General features: G+C 34.7%; 1 protein-coding gene across 6 annotated transcripts in view; it reads left to right on the top strand.

Moving 5' to 3' along the window:
- The window catches only part of LOC117103217 (ectopic P granules protein 5 homolog), a 50,421-nt gene that overhangs the window by 17,377 nt on the left and 12,970 nt on the right, over positions 1–20,074 (top strand). For 3 of the 6 annotated variants that reach the window (XM_033243760.1, XM_033243761.1, XM_033243759.1), the window contains exons 8-31: positions 109–223; positions 763–919; positions 1,352–1,537; positions 2,540–2,697; positions 2,848–2,999; positions 4,190–4,330; positions 5,671–5,721; positions 7,793–7,957; positions 8,677–8,802; positions 10,083–10,357; positions 11,395–11,541; positions 12,426–12,546; positions 13,046–13,243; positions 13,822–14,052; positions 14,315–14,481; positions 15,089–15,319; positions 15,788–15,911; positions 16,687–16,822; positions 17,168–17,339; positions 17,508–17,598; positions 17,872–17,949; positions 18,537–18,679; positions 18,998–19,163; positions 19,555–19,749. In XM_033243760.1, coding sequence (XP_033099651.1) covers positions 109–223; positions 763–919; positions 1,352–1,537; positions 2,540–2,697; positions 2,848–2,999; positions 4,190–4,330; positions 5,671–5,721; positions 7,793–7,957; positions 8,677–8,802; positions 10,083–10,357; positions 11,395–11,541; positions 12,426–12,546; positions 13,046–13,243; positions 13,822–14,052; positions 14,315–14,481; positions 15,089–15,319; positions 15,788–15,911; positions 16,687–16,822; positions 17,168–17,339; positions 17,508–17,598; positions 17,872–17,949; positions 18,537–18,679; positions 18,998–19,163; positions 19,555–19,749 — 3,726 coding nt within the window. The remainder of the gene's footprint in view (positions 1–108; positions 224–762; positions 920–1,351; positions 1,538–2,539; positions 2,698–2,847; positions 3,000–4,189; positions 4,331–5,670; positions 5,722–7,792; positions 7,958–8,676; positions 8,803–10,082; positions 10,358–11,394; positions 11,542–12,425; positions 12,547–13,045; positions 13,244–13,821; positions 14,053–14,314; positions 14,482–15,088; positions 15,320–15,787; positions 15,912–16,686; positions 16,823–17,167; positions 17,340–17,507; positions 17,599–17,871; positions 17,950–18,536; positions 18,680–18,997; positions 19,164–19,554; positions 19,750–20,074) is intronic. The other 3 variants (XM_033243762.1, XM_033243764.1, XM_033243763.1) reach the window with 3 other exon arrangements.

Here is a 20,074-nt window from a genome sequence, read left to right as displayed (position 1 = left end):
CTCTTGTTGAGTCTACCTGCTATCTGTCCCTCCCTGGTCCCCATCTAGTTTGAATTCCTAGATCCACCACTGTAAATGTTTGATTTATTGCTTGATTGATTAATTTAGGATGAGGATGCTGATAACCAATGGCTGATGCTACATGAGAATGACCTTGTTGGTTTACTAGCTCAGTTTCCATTTGACAAATGCTTCAGACATGTTCTGGCCATGGACAGTACAGGTAAGACAGTTAAAGCACCTGGACATAAGGTCAGATATGATATTGATGATTTTTTATAAAAGTAGCAACACTGGTTGTTTTTGATGTTCTTCATCATCACAAACATCATCATCATATTTCTTTACCATTATCGCCATATCATCATCATTATCAAGATCATCTTTCGATGATGAGGATGTCATCTTCATCATCAGCAACATCATCATCATCATTATTATTGTCATCATTATCTCTATCATTATCATCATCATGATCATCATCATCTTCATCATCAACAAGGTCTTTGACCAGTATTAAGTATATGGTTGAATGATAGATGTCAACAATAGATTTGAACACATGATTCAAGAATTAGTAACCTGGCACTCTACCACTGAGTCGCATTCCTCCATGTGGACTAAACATGAAGTTATAATCATAAATTTTAAACATTTTTTTTTTTTTTGTAAATGCATATTTTAAAATTACAAAATAATGAGCTTGTGTTTTATCTAACATGTTAGTTTCTTCTTTGTTCTCACCTGCCCCCGTATTTTTAGACGAAGATGAGTATGCCATAGAGCGTGTTGGTAGCCATCATGTAGTGAAGTTGATAGCATTTGCAACATGTGTTATCAACATTTTGAAGAAAGGTTTGACAACGTTCAACAAAGCACGATATCGACAATTTGTGAAAAGAATCGGTAGAATGATCAGGTATTGAAACATTTACATTTACAACAAAACTTCATTCGCAATTTTATAGTTAAACAATCTTCATCATCAATTTTTTTGCGATTGGGATTACGAAATAGCGGGATTACAAAAGGTCAAATTAAAGTCAAGCTCCAGAGGAATAAAAAGTGTTGACATGTTGTAAACTGACTTCTAAGACACTGAAGATGTGTTTAATGGAAAACATGGTAAAAGATACAGATTTTTTTATTATTTAAATACTGGGGTAAAAATTGTGGTTTACTCCTTGCTAATGAGCAAATATAAAAACATGTGAATTTTTAAAACTTTCAACTGTCTTGAGAAGTATTCAGACATGTTAACCTCATTTAAATTTAGGTTTTCTCCCAGCCAAATATGTGATTAATTTCATTTTTATTTAATACCGTATTTCCAATTTACACTGCCTCGTAGGCATACCGTGCAATACGTATCCGACCATTGGTTGAATTACCGTGACTGGCGCATATCATGCGGTGATGATGAAGATGCGATTCCTAGTCTTGTACCTTATGATGCACAATTCTCGCTGAAACGGCTGCAATTGGAAATTGATCAGTTCTATTTCCGGGCAACATCTTGTATCTTGTCTGCTAAAAGGTAACATTGTCTTCCCTTGCATAATTAATTATCTGTCATGAGATTAGGCTTGCATCTAAAGAGCGCTGTGTGCTTTATAACTTACAACAGTATCATGTTGTCAAACATGAGTTAGAGGAAGTGGGTCGCTGCAAATTGCATCGATGCTTTTTGGGGTCATTGGTCAAAAGGTTTAAGAACTGCTGTTTTAAAGTACACAAGACACAGTTATGTATGTTAGGCTTATGGGTTAAGCTGGACACTCACGGTGCCAGACGGTTACCAGCCGATGCAATTTTATGGAGAACACAACGCCATAACGCGAATGCAGCGGACCGTTTTTAATGACAGTCCGTACAAACAGCCACCGACAATCAGTAGTCAGAGTCGTACAATGGATGTACGACAAAGTGTATGCCCAGTTTTAGAGTTTTTTTTAGAAGACCTGGGTCCAGAATCTGCAACTGGAAACCCAAGTGCTGATAATAACTTATAAGGCTGTGAATAGCGTGCTATGTCTTACTGTTGGGTTTTTCAACTTATTTGATTTTAACACCCGATGTTCTGAGACAGTCTCCCCTTCAATTATACATGGGCTGAACATTACTTAAATTCAGTGATCTATGTTTCAGTGTGTTATCAAAAAAATGCAAAAGTCCAAAAAATCTTGATGTTCTATATTAGTCATTGATAACTTGGATTATTGTATTGTCTCATTTTATTAATTTCAAAAGTCACTGCTACAGATTACTAATTTGGTTTAAATTAGTGTGTGATGACATTTTAGAGCCATTTGGCACACCATTTGCATTTCAACATTATAAATTCCATGCTGTCCATTTGCTGTGTTTCTTTGTCCAAGAAACTTCTGAATTTTGAGACTTTCTGTGTAAAGACCTACTGTCTATAAATGTCATATATTTCCATTCTTTCTAGTACTGTATTTGGATATTTTCCTACTTTAGAAAAGCATATTCAGCTATGTTTATGCTCTATGTTAAACTTTGGATAATTCTATCATAGACTTGGCACTTGGCAGTTCATGTCAGAGATGCCACACAACAGTATCTCCTTGCTGATGATGTGGAAGTTGTTATGGTTATTACATAGTGACGGTAGTGGTCTTGAACAAGAGGTACCTCAAGGAGCAGGAATCGATGCCTACAAGTGGAGACTGTCTGGTGAGTAACCCCTTCCATACTACCAAAGCAAACTTCCTTTAACTCACAGTGGGTTTTAGTATTTTACAGTTGTAGTTTCCATCGTATATTTGTAACTCTTGGTTGTAAAACTCTGTTGACATATTCTTTGGATTGATTTTTTTTTCACAGATCCCGCTAATCGTGGTGCTTTTGATGACAAGCTTGGCAATATGTCGATGCAAGAGCTCATCTATCTCCTGACAGCATTCACCAGTATGGCACGCAGTCGTCCAGCCTCTGATGTGACTTTCATCAATTTTATCGCTGTTGAGATATTTGAGGTTTACTAAATTATATATTGATTTATATTATTCCTTATCTAATGATTACAGTTTTCCTTCATTCTCAAATTCACTCAAAAATATTTTTTTAGTAATATTGATCGATTAATGGCCTCAGTTCATTCTGTCTTTCATTTTCATTTTATCTGTCAGTTCTACTCTTCCTTTTCACCCATTTCATTGTACTGTATATGTTTACGTAGGTACATTCCGTAAAGGACCTTATGATCCATAACCGCAGGGTTACAGGTGCTGCATGGACCAGTACATCGGTCCGTACCGGTATATCTGGAAAGATGTAGGCCTACTGGGTACTTTAAAGTGGACATGAGTCAGAATGTGTACACTGGGCCTACGGTTGATAGTCCTTATCAGAGAAGACTTGTTCCACCACTAGAACCATAGACGAGCCTGCCGCTCAAACCAGCGCCGATATTATGGCTATTATGGCTGTAGGTTGCAATGCCTCTGGCTGAACCGCTCGACCATTCGACTCGCCTCAAACTTCTACTTTGATCCTCAACTATTGTTTATATTGTCCTTCTGTCAATCCCTTCTTTAAATTATGAAATTTAGTAACTGTTGTGTTACAGTTCTACAGATATTATTAAAAAAATGCTAGAATGAAACTGCCAGTGCGTGATGCATGTCATGTGGTCACTCAAGTAATGCTGTGATGCTGCAACTTGCACCCCTGCAGGCTCAAACCCAAAACTCCCTCATTTATGTTTTTGGTTTGTAGGACCAGGTCTTCTCTAAAGAATGTGAAAACCAGAGCCCTGAGATACACCTCTGGATCATGTGCATTTTAAAGAACCCACGATCGTAGGTGGAAGTCAACACATTAGTTGAGTTGAGTTGAGTCGCAAAGGCCACATAAGATTAGCTTAACTCTGCTACATTGACTTAATGTTTATGGTATTCTCTTTATTTTAATAATAACATTTGAATATTTGTAACATTACTATGTCCGGTATCATTTAATACTCTTCAATTAAAGATATATATTTTGTAAGTAGTTCATCTGGGTATTAGCCAATTGATCATTTACGAGATACATTTTGTTTATTCTCTTTGTCTATTTCATGAATATTACATGGATAAACCAACTAATTGCCACTGTTCCAAAAATTAGAACCATCAGATCATCTCATAGACTACCAACTTCACTTCTGTTTTGTGTATTTCAGCTTTCCTATGCTAGAGACCATACCAAGAATTTCTGTTGCAAGATTGGGCGAGAATTACTATCAGGCCTGGCAAGCACTCATCCATTCATAATGTCCACGTTGTTGTGTCAGGTAAAAGACGTTTTCCTGGCAATTGGGACGGTAACTATCAGTGCATGCTTCCAACATTTCCATCTTTTTTATACCTAAAGAAAAATGTGCTATTTTGAAAAAGGACATAATCTGTGGGTACATTAAACTTTAATTAATGATATATAAAATTGTAAAAAATTATTTAAATTCCTGAAGAAAATATCCAATGTTGGATTTTTCTGTCAAGGTAGCACATTTTTCTTTATTGTTCCCGCAAGCTTTTACCATTTGTGATCAAAATTTTTAAAATTTTCTCCCCAAAGGTTTTTAATGTTAACCTGACAAAGGTATGATGTAAAATTTGAATATTTAGTGTAGTTTTTTTTTCTTATCAATTAGATTTACTGCTATCATTTCTATTTGTTCAACTGTTTTATGTATGTTGTAATGTTTCATAATAAATAAGCCACTTTGTATACTTTGAGCTGCGCATGTATGTGTCGAAGGTCAATCTACATAAAACAGTATGTGTGTGTTAAATTGGGACATCGTTTTGCAAGCTTACGAAAAAAATAAACTTTTTAATTAATCGATTCTCTACAGTAGTAACATATCTATAACAATGTTGGCCAACCATGCCTTTGTAATGAATCAATAGCCTGGTTCTCACGAGAGCCCTAGTATCCGGATTGGGAGTTAACCGTTAGCGGTAAACGTTAGCACCTGCCTGAGAACGCCCGATAGCTGTATCCGGATACCGCTAACGGTTAGCAAGCGCTATCGGTTAGCAAGTTGAGCGCGTTTTTATCATCAACCAAACACACGTACCTGTTTACAATTTCCAATTTCTTATTGGCCAGTGATTCGATCATCATATTTTTGGTATCCGGATTGGGATTTTCTCGTATGGACGCACAGCAGCTAACAGTTAGCAGGATTCGGATCCTGCTAACCGTTAGCAGCCGTGTGAGAACATAGCCTATGATATATTCAGCTCGTATAGATATTTTCAAGAGTGATTTGGCACAAATGACGATAATAAATATGACGTATTTGTTATCATTTTCTTAATGTTGCAAAGTCTCCCTAATGTTTAATGTCGATTGACCCTTAATATGGGCATGTCCAGTCCAAACTATGAAGTGGCTAATTTTGTAGTTCTAGTGGGTTTTTATTAGTAGTAGTGGTGTACTTTTACATTTTTTTTTTTTGTCTCTTTATGCAGATCCCATTTTTTTAGCAGAGTGGACCATTTGTTACCATCACATCAGATAGATGATAAAATTTCATCCACTTCAGAGAGTTGAATTATTCTCATGCATCACAAATTGATTTATTGTTATACATACTGTAGTATTCTTCTCATCCATGTGATAAAGTGTTGATTCTAGGTTTCTGTTTGATTGCAGTCATCTTCAGAAGGTCACTTTAAAAAGCAGGGCATTTTTTTCTTTTACAAGGTAGTTTCTTACTGGAACCCTATGATCACTAAACTATAGAGTTTTTTTTTTTAAAGAATTTAACACATTAATTTTTTTGGCATCATGCACAGTGGGAAGATTGGGTTGAAAACCAACTTCGTAACAAGTGAATACATTTATTTATACATTTTTTTGTTTTTCTTTGGTTTCAAAGAGATTTTCTGGTTTAACAATACATTATCGATCAAAAATGTGCATGTATTTGTTCATTTAATTTTCACTACAAAATTAATGGTTTAATACAAATGGTCAAATTTCTTATAAAATTTACTTAAATTATAACTTCATTATTATTTTGATGCATGATATTTGCTGTTTTTATATGAGGCCCCTTTGCCTGCAAAAGCCTCTCAAAATCTCAGTGTAATTATATAATCAAGGTGTATTTTTGAAAAAACATAATGTGTCTATTTTCTCAAAACATGTCAAATTTCAAAACGTAGGTCTATTTTCAAAGAGTAGGTCTAATTACTTGAAACGTAGGTCTAATTTTTTCAAAATGTAGGTCTAATTTCTCAAACGTAGGTCTAATTTCTAAAAGCATAAGTCTTAATTTCTCAAATTGTTGGTCTATATTTTAAATGTAGTTCTGTTTTCAAAAACAGTCTAAATTCTCAAAATGTTGGTCTAAATTTTTTGAATATGGGCCTGACACCCTTTAATATAAAAATAGCCTTTCTGATTGTTGTTGAACTTATTGTTTTATTTCATGCTCACAAAAACATTACATAGAAAAAATTTACAAAGCAAAACCATTCAAAAGTAACAGAGGAAAACATCAAAAAGTTAAAAAGTGATCAGATAATCCACAGAACATGAACAAAAGAAAAGAAATACACAATTATGCGCATCAAAAAAAGAAAACAGGTCAGGGGGGAGCATTGGATAACCCCTTAAACCCGAAGGTTTGTTTCCAAAGGGGTCCAGAAAAAAAAAAAAATATTAAAAAAAAAATAATAATAATAAATAAATATATTTTAAAAAATGAATTAAAAAAATAAAATAAAATAAAAACATTTAAAAAAATAAAAAAAATTAGATGAATAATAAATAAAAAGAGATATAAATATACCCAGACACCAAAAATAGAGAACAAAACCACACACCTTAATCTAAAACAAGTCTAGATCTGAACATTTGGCTACACATAATTTGGTTTTGGATTTTTTATTTATATATTCAGACATGGTTAGCAATTGAGAAGGAATCACTATTTCAGTTTCTTTCATAGTTTCAACACAAATCACTACTCACTCAGTCAAATGGTCAAGCGTGTAAGGCAGGTGTGCTGCAACGTACAACCATAATATTGTCGCTGGTTTGAGCAGCACGCTCGCCTAATTGTTCTAGTCGGGGAAAAGACTAAATTAACCATAGGTGTACACAATTGGCTCATATGTACTTTAAATAAATATATGAAATAGATAAATTTTTCTATTTCGTCCAGTTCCTGGGTGGGACCCGCAGCCGCCGCAGTGCACTGCCGGTACTGACATGTAGTCAAGACCACGCCCATATGCAATTCAGCACAATGACGCTGCAAGTTATGGGTTATTCTCCTACCCTTTTCCTACCTTTACCTTTACTGGTTTATAATACAGTCCCCGCATGTAGCTGTTATTGGTTTACTGGGTAGCTCAGACATGAAGGATCCCATGGGCAGAAGCAAGTTACTGTACAAGCCATTCCAAGTGTCAAGAGCTTTGAGACTTTGATGTAAAGTGCTATATAATGATGGAAAGAATTACTGGTGTCATACTGGATTTGAACCCAGAACCCTAGGATTTGGAAGGCAAGCTTTTTAGCCACCAAGCTACAATGCCACTCATTTTCTGATTTACTTTGTAATATTATAACTACGGTATTAAAATTTGTTGGTGATTTACATACAATAGTTATTTGCATTTTGATATTTAAAATATTTTCAAATTTTCTAAAGCATGTTATAAGCATAAAATAATGTGGGTTTTTTTATATATTACTGTACTGACAAACTGGTATAATTGATTGAGTGCAACCATGATATTCTTATGCCTTCACTTTTCTTTAGATGTCCATGTACCTATTTAGAGAGCTACCTTTGCATCTATGGCAACCATCATCAGATGACATGGAACTAATCCGTCATTGGTTGGTTGACTTTGTACCAAGCAGCGTAGAGAACCAATTAGCACGCTTAATTTTGAATCGATTAAACTGGGGTTTCAATGACCAGGTAAAGTTTTTTTTTAAGTTGCAGGACATTTTTAGCTCATGCCATGTATAGTTTACATGCCTGCCATACTACTTCGGTTTATTTCAGGAACCTTGTATTAAATTATTGTAACCCCTACTAGCTGCTGTAAGGTACAGATTTGCTCATTGGATTGCTGGTATTATATTGTGTCACATAAACTGCATCACTATGTAATGAACCGAGGACCCCTATGGAAACAAGCTCATAAAGCTTATAGGGTTATCCTCTTGCTCTCATTTTTGTGTATTTATGTACTTTTTGTTTTGATGTTATAATGATGAGGGCAATAAATAATAAACAAAACAAAAAAAACAAACTTATGTAGCGTTTGTTTCCTTAGCTTTTTGTAAAAGCATTATATCGTTCCGCTAAGTCTCGTTCCTTAAACATTGTTGCCAAGGTCACAAAAAACAAAGCCTATCATACAGTCCTAAACTTACGAGTTTGTGTGACATATGCATGTTCCTTGCGCCGCCTACTGAATAACACATTTTGATTAGTCGGATGTTTTTAATCGAAACTCCAAAAGATTCATTTTCTATAAATTATGTTTGTGACTTAGAATTGCATGCCGTTATGTACAGTTACTATGGTATTGCCAGGATAATGGTAAAGCCATCTTTTAACAATTTCATTATTATATCATAATGTTTATATTTGTACTAATATTCTAATTTGTGTGTTGTCCATATTTGTAGAGAAATGCCCTTGTTTTGGATATCAAGTTGCATCGGTACGTTGCTATCCTCATCGTCGATGCCCACTGCAAACACATAGGCAGCAAAGCAATGGAAGCAGGTCTAATCTCTGGTGGTATATTAAAGGTATTTAATATTAAAATATATTATAGAGGGGTGTAAGAGGCATATCCCCAATTTATTATGCTAATTAGTAAAAATCAATCAATTACAACCTCAAATTAACAAAGGTACTAGAGGTTTTGGAGGATATAATTTCTGATGGGGGCAGGGGTGGCTAAGCTGTCCAAGATTTGGGCGGGGGGGTGGTTGAGTGAGATAAGGATAACTTTGGCACTAAAACGTGAGGTCAAAGTTTAAATTTATGCAATACCTCATGTTCTTGTGCAAGGTACCTTATGAATGTTTGTTTCTTAAAATCAGTGTTTAATTGTTTTTTTCATTTTTTTGTATTGCAATTTTTACTTTTTTGTTTGGAAAGTCATAGCATAGTAACAATAGTAATACACACTGTATGGTGTACAGTCAGTTAACCATTGTAATTTTTACTGTAATGTCCTGTTTTTTTTTAATTTAATAAATGAAATAAATAAATAGATTAACTGATATTAGCCCATGACGGCTGTGCAGCAAATCAAATCTTGAATCGTAAATTGTCATTGTTTTTTAATTAGTGATTACTATGCTTTAGCAAAAGCATATTAAATCTTTGTAATGGACAGGTCTGCCCTTTGACCTTTTTTTATGTTTATTCATTACCATTTTACGTTTTTTTTCTCAAGGTATCACAGATAGCCACCAATATTCGCTCAATGTTAACAACCGAGCAGTCCTTTGACGTCTGGGCATGGGAAGTACTAGATATAATTTGTGGGGGGGGGGGGGGTGGCTAAGCTGTCCAAGATTTGGGCGGGGGGGTGGTTGAGTGAGATAAGGATAACTTTGGCACTAAAACGTGAGGTCAAAGTTTAAATTTATGCAATACCTCATGTTCTTGTGCAAGGTACCTTATGAATGTTTGTTTCTTAACATCAGTGTTTAATTGTTTTTTTCATTTTTTTGTATTGCAATTTTTACTTTTTTTTTTTGGAAAGTCATAACATAGTAACAATAGTAATACACACTGTATGGTGTACAGTCAGTTAACCATTGTAATTTTTACTGTAATGTCCTGTTTTTTTTTATTTAATAAATGAAATAAATTAATTATGCAAATAAATAGATTAACCGATATTAGCCCATGACGGCTGTGCAGCAAATCAAATCTTGGATCGTAAATTGTCATTGTTTTTTAATTAGTGATTACTATGCTTTAGCAAAGCATATTAAATCTGTGTAATGGACAGTTCTGCCCTTTGACCTTTTTTATGTTTATTCATTACCATTTTACGTTTTTTTTTCTCAAGGTGTCACAGATAGCCACCAATATTCGCTCAATGTTAACAACCGAGCAGTCCTTTGACGTCTGGGCATGGGAAGTACTAATGAAGCTACACCTGCACATCAACGACCAGCCATGTCAAGCTTTACTTCCATCAGGCAGCAGATCTGGTCCCGAAGGCTTTGAAGAGCATCTGGATATCCATTTAGACCCTGTTTTGTACTTGGTCCAAAAGGGAGTGAAGAACAATACACCAGTTGCCTGCTATGTTGCTGTATCGATGACTAAGATAGGACATGTGTAAGTTAGATGATAGACAGTGATGATATTATGTTGGCATTGATAATAGCTATGGAAAAGATTAAGATGATGGTATAATATTGAAGAATGTAACTGACAAAGATAATGATAATGATGATTTTTATTATGGTAAGATTATTATATTCTGGCTGATTGGTCAATACTGATTCTTTCGAGGTGTAGTGACTTTGTCTTTGTAATTGTCTATTTCTTAAATACTTACTTGAATACTTACTCCAAATTTTTCTTTGAAACTTTCGAGCAAAAAAGAAAATGATGGAATTGACCTAGCTTACCTTTATATGGAATGCATGAATTAGACTGAGTTCTATAAGCCCTAATTATTTGGATTTTCAGTGAAACACTATAATATCACTATTATATAATAATAGTAATACTGTAATAGTAATAGTACAGTAATAGTAATAATAATAATATTAATAATAATAATGTGCCCAGTGCATCTTGTGGTCAAACTTGATGTCCCATACTATTGCTATTTCTGGGACCATCCTAAACTTAATTTGCTTGTTAGTGGCACTGTCCTGAAGGAGTAAAAACCAAAACAAAGTAATTGTGGCAAATTTATATGTAATTGGACAGCTTCCTTGTTTCTTCAAGCCTATAACAGATCTTGGTGCGGGAGGTTTTTCCTGGCCTGAAATTATAATTTTGATTGAGCGTGATTGTTTGTATTTATAGTGATTGAATTTGATATTGTTTATGAAATATACATGTTTATGAAATAAGCAATACATTACCATATTTCTCATCAATCCAGTGGTGTACCTGGGGAGTGTACACTCCCTCAAAAAAGCTCCCTCCCCAGCTTCCAGCCATTGAAAATGTCCGAAGCAAAAAAACCATGCTCAGGTATTTAAAAATCACCATATTTTGTGATGTGTAGATCCCCCCTCACTTAATCATTGACCCCTACTCCATCCTCACATCCTCCTCATCACCACCCCCCTTCATTTCAAGACTAGATATGCCATATCTATCCTTTCTACTTACTGTGGCTACTTGTTCTCTTACAGAGTTGAAGATTTCATCACTCATGGTTTGAAGTACCTACAGGTGTTAATAGATGCCAACAATCAGAAGATGTGTATCCCTCTGTTGGGAATGGTTGTGAAGACATTCCTTAAGGAAAATAAGCAAAAATACTTAGTCACCAATGAAAAGTAAGAATTATTATGCTTCAATTTCATTCTTACTTTTATGTTTATCAATATGAATTATTAGTAATCAGTACCTCAAAAACAAAAGCACTAACACATTCACCATCAAGAAATGTCAAGGCTCACAAAGGAACAGAATATTGATTGGCAGAGGGCACAACAAGCATATTGTCTGTGCAATACTGCATTTACTCACAGACTGCTGGGGCGGATTGCTATAAGCGGTCTTTATGCTACACCAGCTATAATCGTGATGTCACTACTGGTCTATGATTATGGACCGTTGCTATAGCGTGGTCTAACCAGTTAGCCATCTTAAATTTTAGAACATACACGGAGGAGGCCTGAAACGGTCTTAAATCATTTTCATCATGGCGTTACAGGTGCTAGACCTAGATTGTCAAAGACCAAGAATCGAACGGCAAATATTCCGCAAACTTCTCAGTGTCTGTGAAATCCAGCCTTCATTTATTTACGTTCATTTTGATACATGTGCAATTTGTATACATGAATCGAGTAAATGTGACGTATGTCTAACAGCACCCTCAATTTTATGTACCAGGGAGTGCTTGTTAACATTTCAATACTCATCGCGTTCTAAACGAAGACCGTTTTATAGCAATAGTAAAAACTAAATTGACTTTAGTTAGACCGACTAAGTGATAAAGCCAGCTTTATTCGAGGAGTTAAGACTACCAGTTAAGACCCATTTATAACAATAGGCCTTTGGAATGGCAGCACATTAATGAAATGATTGATTGATTGATTACACTCAAAGAAAAATAGTGTTAATGTGGAACAGCCTAACCAGAATGTTGCACTTTTGCAGAGAAGCTCAATTCTTGAAGCTCCTTTTGTATTACTTCCTGTTTTTTTGTGGATCTCAGGTTCCTTAACATCATCTGGTGCATATTGCAAGCAGACACCAACAACTCTAGGATCACTCAAAGGTTCTTCCAGACCTCATTCCCAGGAGAAACTACCAAATGTTTTACAAGCATGATTGTGGTAAGTCGGAAATTGTGTTTATGTACAAGTCTGATTATGTCTTTTATGATCCCTGTATGATTTAAATCTATACTGAGTATTAACCAGCTGAGCCTGCAGCTTTTCAGAGTACCATTTCGAAAACTTGATTATTTATCATTTTCTTTAAGACACTGTTAACACTGAGATCTAGTGCCTGAAAGGGCCACAGCCATCAGGGAGAGCTGGCCCCTTCCCCCCCCCCCCAATTGAAGAAAAAAATCACAATTCATCTGGGAGGGGAAAAAATTGCATATGTATTTTCTACATATTGGTAGGCTTTGAAATCAATTAAATAAGCCAGTAAACTTTCGATAGGTTTTGAGCAACGCTTGACCATGCCCACTTTTTTCATCAGGGACATCGCCCCCCCCCCTTTCCAAAATAAGGGTATTATGTTATAGATGACTCTATACATTTTAATCAATTAAATTATAAGGTAAAAATACTTTGTGATGCAAATTTATTGTCAAATATTCAGAAACTGCTTCAAGATTTCAACACCTCAGACCAACAGCCTGATGTGATTGTAGCCTTTTGGTTAAATGTACTAACCTTCAACAGCAACTGGTATCAGGATCTGGATACTCAGTATGTTCTCAATGCTCTGCTGCAAGTTGCCTTCAGGGTTAAAGATGGCATCAAGGTGGCAACTGATTTTCTCTTTGCTCTCTACAAGGTTTGTGGTCTTATTAAAATTCATGAATGCTTATGAATATTATATTGATTTAAAAATATTTTGTATGTTTATCTTTAATCATATATATTTATAGATAGAAAAAAAAAAAAAGCTTTCAAATGTGAGCTGTCATGACAAATTAATTTGGTACCCAAATTGAAAATTGGGGTGTTGTTAAATAGATGAGTATATTAGTTTTATGTTGGTGTTTGGATCAGGTTCTCAAGTTGAGTACAATCGGAGAGCATGGTCAAATTAAGATGTCTGAAACATACTTTAGAAAAAATTGAATGTAAAGATAAACAACTGATACATTCTGTGTTGGTTTCCTATCAATTCTGAAAAACAGCTTTAAAGAACGTGCCTCAAAAACACCTTACGTAGCTCAACTCAGAACATCTGCTTCTACTAAATATACATATTAAACTTTGAAACATTAAAACACATTTTTGTTATATGTTTTACTTCCGATATACTTTTTTCAATAAATCGAAATTACCTGGCATACAAAAAGAATGTGTACCCTTCTGAAGGTGTAGGTTCATTCTCCACCAGTAAATTTTATTTTTAATATACAGACCTCTGCAGGTAATTCCAAGAGTCAAGGCCTCCTGTCGTCAGTGCTAAGCTATGTAACTACCAGTGTACCACAGCCGAGCTTCCTTGAGGCTCAGAGCAGCCAGTACGTCTGGCTAGCCTACACCATCTTGTTAGCAGAGCAAAAATTCCTTGCGGATATTCAGCTGCACAAATTTGTTTACCAAGAGCTCTATAAGGACCAGAAGGTCACCCCAGAGGTTGCACTGAAGGTATGGACTCTGTAGGAGTTAAGTGTGGGAGCCTGGGTGTGTAATGGGGTCAGGGTGCCTTATGAGTAGTGTAAGGGAAGGAGTATTTAATAAACTTAGTGAATAGATTAACAAGGAGAGGTTTTGGAAGAAGTTGTTAATTTGTAGTGGTTGGGAATGTATTTTATTAGTAATCAAATATGTTAATAAATATATATTAGCATGGACTTTTATTTTCACCCAAACTCACATAGAGTTATGAATTATATTTTAACATCCACAGAAAGGTGCTAACAAGTTAAAACTAGGATTTACACCAATGATACAGCGGTTACCCATATATAGATGGGCTTCCCAGGTACTGGAGACCGACACCAACCATCCATTACTACCCATAATGTGGCAAAGATTCTTCGGTTTGTATCTTTTGAGGCTGGCGCCGGAGCCTGGGTAAGCATTAAGTTGAGGTGGTAAAATTTGTACCATTGTCAACAACTAGTAAAAATTACCCATCCAGGTTTTTTGGTACTATTAACCTGGACTAAACCCCAGGACTGCGCTCCAATTATAGTCTGCGATCATAAGATGTCAGTAATTAGGGGGAAAAAATGTGTGAATTGTCTGGTTTACTAATCGGCCGAGATATTTCATTTTCTGATGTTCACCAAACTGATGACACTAGAATGAGTGCAAATTTTCTGAAATAAGGGAATATTAACAATATCCTGAATGGATTCGCATATTATAAAAACAAGTAACATGGCAGGCATTTTCCATTATTTCCTTAATATGTTTGGGGTAAATAAAATCATATTTTTTCCGTGATCTTGACCATGTCATTTGACAATTTTTTTCCAAAATTTAATCATCTTCAAATATTACGTACCATTTCACTAAATTTTATAGGGATCCATTCAGTAGTTTCTGCGTAATCTTGCTATCAAACAGACAGTGGTGAATATATATTGTAACCTTTTTTTGCAGAAGTAGAAAGAGCTAAAGGGTTAAATAATAACTACAACTAAAACAATAAAGCAATGTTTTTTCTACTATCTAGCCTTCCAAGTCGTGGTAGTGTAGGGGAAAAGTTCTTCGCTAGCCTCATGAACGTTTCTTTGTTGAAGCGATTAAAGAAACAACTGACGGCTACAGCAGACTATCACCACTTTTTGAGTAAGCGACGTAGTACATCAAATCAAAATGGGAATGATGAAGATGAAGATAGTACATCCCCGGAACTGAGCGATGAGTATAAATCTGAAGCTCAATTTCATCAAAAGCTAGTGACGTAAGGTTCTATGCGTATTTTTCTATCGACTACGTATTGTAAAGTACTGAGACTTATTCTTGTCTGCCATGACCGTCTGACCTCTGAATTACAAGGATGGTAGCAGCAGCAATAATGATGAATTAATGTTAGAGCACTTGTAGTTATATGATGATCACAGATGAGCTCAAATATTAAAATTGTTATTGTGCCAGTCATACACAAAGTATCAGATTTTTGTCGGTCAGACGTAAAGCTCTGTTCATACTATCAAATCTCTTTCACAAAAACGGTTGTATGTATGACAGGGCTTTACACACCATGTTTGATCAAACTTCCAACAGAAATGTTTTGTTTAATCAGATAAGATGAAAATTACTGCACTGAGTAAAGTATTATTTGACTTCAAAGAGACATGTATTACCCATAATTTGTTAATTCTCATCAAACATTGTCTGTTGTCATGTATGCCATAATTTTATTTTGTAGGCTGTATCAAACATTTGCTTTATGGATTGAAGAACCACTCCTGCATGATCCACAGCTCTACCTTCCATCTCTTCCACAGCAATATGACGCTGAAAAGCTCAGGCTAGCATTCAATGATGATGAGGTAAAATGCAATATTATTAATGTCCTATTGAGGGCGCCATTACAGGGGAATGATGTTAGGTCTACCCTAAATAATAAAATACTGCAACCTTTTCATTGCTCTCCATAGATTTTGATTTCTTAAAAGGTATAATGTTCGGGAGAAATATAAATACCATATTTATTTGAATAAATGCCCTGCTTTGAATAAATGCCCCCTTAAATATATCTAGAGCTTTATTTGGAATAAATGACTACCTCAAATAAATGCAAATAAATTTTTTCCTTGACTAAATCAGAAGATTCATAAATAATACTGTTCCTGTATATTTTTTGCAAAAACTCTGTAATTAAACTGGTAATCAAATTAAGGATTTTTGTATTAAAAAGTTTATTAATCAATGCCTTTAATTAGGAATTAAATGTTCTCATTAATTTGATTAATCTTTTTGATATACAAGTAGAAGCGGTTGTCACAACAATTGTAGCTCGGACTCTCAACTTAAGGTCGGGGTTCGGACCTTCGTTGTGCAAGTTGGTTGTGTCCTTAGGCAAGACACTTTATCTACATTTGTCTCCATCCAGGAGTATAAATGGGTACCGGCATATGCTGGGGAGGTAAAGCAGTCTGCCCTTTCGGGATTAGTTGCGAACCTTGACACCTTTGAACATTCTGGCCCAAACACCAAGGAAAGAGAGATGGGCACTCTGGCCTGTGAGTCCAGAACTTCGGGTTTCGACTTTTACCGTTACCTATTTGATATTGTTGTTTAATTGTTTTTGATTTCTCTCTTTAGCAACCTTGGTTAGAATTTGTTGACTCCAGCCGAGTTGACTTTGAAATCTTACAGCATGTCAAATTTTGGATGAAATTATCAAGTTCTGACGTGCCGGATATTGGCAGTGGGTCAATTAATGGCCAAATTGAAACAGGTACTTTCTAAAATTATCAAAATATGTATCTTCTGGAGATTTTTATTGTATCTGTTTTTGTTCATTATGACAAACATTTAAGATTAACATGTAGGCTGTAAAATTTTCAGTCATTCCAAATGGTTTATTCAGTGCAAAAAAAACATACATGAATTTGGATTCTAGGATTTATGAAATAGACTACACCATTACTGTTGATTTGCATAAATTGTGATTTGGGTTTGTGTCCAGTTACTGTAGATACAAACATATAATATTGAGAACTGAATATACTCTACTGACTTAGCATATATATTTCCATCATGATTTTTACCTGTACTTCTCACACTTATTTCTTACTGCCAGCTACGAGTAGAATTTTGAGCCACCTTGAAAGTTACGACAAATCTCAGGGCCCGCCAGAAGTAACGGCGACCACAGCGCCAGTACCTGAAGTGCAACGTGCAATGCTATTATCGGAAAATGAACTTATTGCCAACTTACATCCACATTTTGTATTGCTAGTAGATTATGCAAGGTAAAATAGGGAATAATATTTATCAAGAAGTATTGTATTTATTGAAATATTAATTTTGGCAAAATTAAGCTAAAGTATAAGTTTGTTTTCCTATTGTTTATTGTCATTCATACCATTCATAACATGTGATTTCTATTTTTCCCCCCTTTCGACCTTTAACCTCAATAGCTGCTTTACCAGAAGAGAAACGCTCCATGTTAGTTTAGATTGTACATATTTAGAGTTATCACCAGAATTGCAGTTTAACCAAACTATTGAGGTAAGTACCTAACTACATACTCATAATCTTCAAGGTCTACAAATATTCAATCCATATAGAAAATTTTGTTTAAAAAAACTACAACACTGTTATTTTAGTTAAAATAAAATAAAAATTTAAAAAAAAAATAGTTGTATTTCAATTATGTTCCAAAACCTGCTAGATACGATCATTAATTTTTACTGCTATAATCATAATAAAATAGCACTATACAAGAACCGAATATAGTATTATCGTTATTAATTTTTTTAATTTTGCTCTGTTTGATTACAGAGAAGATTACGTATTCCGTGTTCCAGTACTTTTAACCCTACACACCGTTGTGACGGACCCGCTGTAGTTACCTTAACAGTAAGTTACGTCAATATCATAGTACAACTATGTAACATTTGTTAATTCTATATATATAGTTATCTCTATATATCTATACTTTATAATTTGTTTCATTGATCAGTGTTAATAAAAAAAAAATCAGCACTTTTGTTGCAATAGACAGTATTAAGTTACGTCAATATCATAGTACAACTATGTAACATTTGTTAATTCTATATATATAGTTATCTGTATATATCTATACTTTATAATTTGTTTCATTGATCAGTGTTAATATAAAAAAACTTTTGTTGCAATAGAAGGTTTTTACATTTTAAAGCTCGGCCACTGAAATGTGCTATGCCCATATTTGGGTATACTGTAACATATACTGTGACATCATCATGCCCATATATGGGCACACCACACAAATTTGTCACATACAATTTTATAGTGTTAACAGAGACTAGAAAAATTAAAAAATTAAATTCTTGCCTTGTGGCTCATATCGGCTGGAGCCCCAATTTTACAGAACTTACTCTTTACACAAGGAGACTGCTCCCACTTTACTTCTTTAATTAACATTTGTATTTTTTAATATAATTGCGATTCTTTCCCGTTTTCAGTTTAAAGAGAAAAAAGTAAACACTTCAATATTCCGGAAGTTGGAAGAAAACAGAAATGAGTTTATGAGTTTGTTAGAGGAATCGCAAACACCCCCGGCAGATGATATTGTGACAGCAGCTGTCTACATCGAGAATACAATCACGTATGTGAAATATTGGTTTGTTAAAATGATCGCACAGATATAATCATTTAACGTTCTTTTAATCTGCCTCTCTTGGATAAGCGCACTCTCAAATATACTTTGCACAAGACATGGTTATTCACTAAGCATTTATTATAAATTTATTTAAGTATATTGTATGTCATAGTGCTTAATCAGGAGTACACGCCCAACATGCTATGATGGTCGGTATCATTGTTGATTTGTTTAATCCCTCGGCACTGCCACTTTCCCCTGCTCCTCTCATTAATCAAGTTGTTTTGTTTAAACAAATACCTCTTTGAACTTGATTATTTTTAGTGATTTGATAAACTTCAACCGTGCATCCCAAGGAGAAGAATATGAGAAGAGCAAGAAAACAGGCATTGATTTATTCTATTACTTCGCTAATCGTACAACTGAAGATGTTCGGCATTACCCACCTACGCGTCAGTTCTTCTCCTCTTGTATTGAAATATTAGGGCAGGTTAGTATATGGTTTCACAACTAATTAAACATGATGATAATAGTATTTATTTCATATGTGAAGGTGTTATTAGAGTTTTTGTATTTTACTTAAAATTTGATCAAAGTGTTAAAAAAATGTACGTCGTAAATAGGTTGGTGGTATAAATGATGTAGTTGCTCTAAAATTCAGTTTTATGCCATTTTGGTTTAATTTTTTTTTGTTATTGTATCAAGTTAGTACCACTTGTTCTATAGGTTCTCTGATTAAATTTTACATCTTTAAAATCTAGTAAAGATTGCGTATTTTACATAATATCTCTTGATTATTTTTTATTATTCCATACATTATCGTTATCTGTGTGTTAGCACACTGTGTATTTATCAATTTATTTGGAAACTTACCTTTGCAGGAATTCATAAGGAATAACCCAGATCAAGCTAAGCCCTTGCTGCAGCTCATCATCAGCAACCTGGTTCTTGCAAATCTACTGTCACCAAACTTCAGGCCTAGTGCCTGTGCAGAAGACTTTGTTGGCATGTACGGCGAGGTTGTCAGCGTGACGATGAATGCTAGTCAAGATTTGGCTGTGATGCTTCTGACAAAAGTATGTAAAAAATTATTGCATTTCATAGAAACATTTTTTTAAAAGAAATATTTTGTAAAAATTAGATAAAGGTAAAATATCTGATAATAGGTTTTATTATAGCCAATAATGTTTGTGTGCGTTTGTTGCCCAAGCACCTGGCCCCACCACGGGTCAGTTAATACTCGCCTACTTTTATTCTATATCATGCTGGAGGGCCAAACAAGGATTTTATATTAGGAACGGCACAGAACCAGATCTTCAGAAAAAAAAAAAATATCATTTCAATCTGTGCATGTATATTTTGGGTTAAAGTGCATCAGAGCTCTGGCAGCTTGCACTATAG

This window comes from Anneissia japonica, unplaced genomic scaffold, assembly GCF_011630105.1.
Source record: "Anneissia japonica isolate Jap-2015-1 unplaced genomic scaffold, ASM1163010v1 scaffold2652_len1590060_cov184, whole genome shotgun sequence".
Classification (NCBI taxonomy): Eukaryota; Metazoa; Echinodermata; class Crinoidea; order Comatulida; family Comatulidae; genus Anneissia; species Anneissia japonica.
This window is presented reverse-complemented; position numbering and strand designations above follow the sequence as displayed.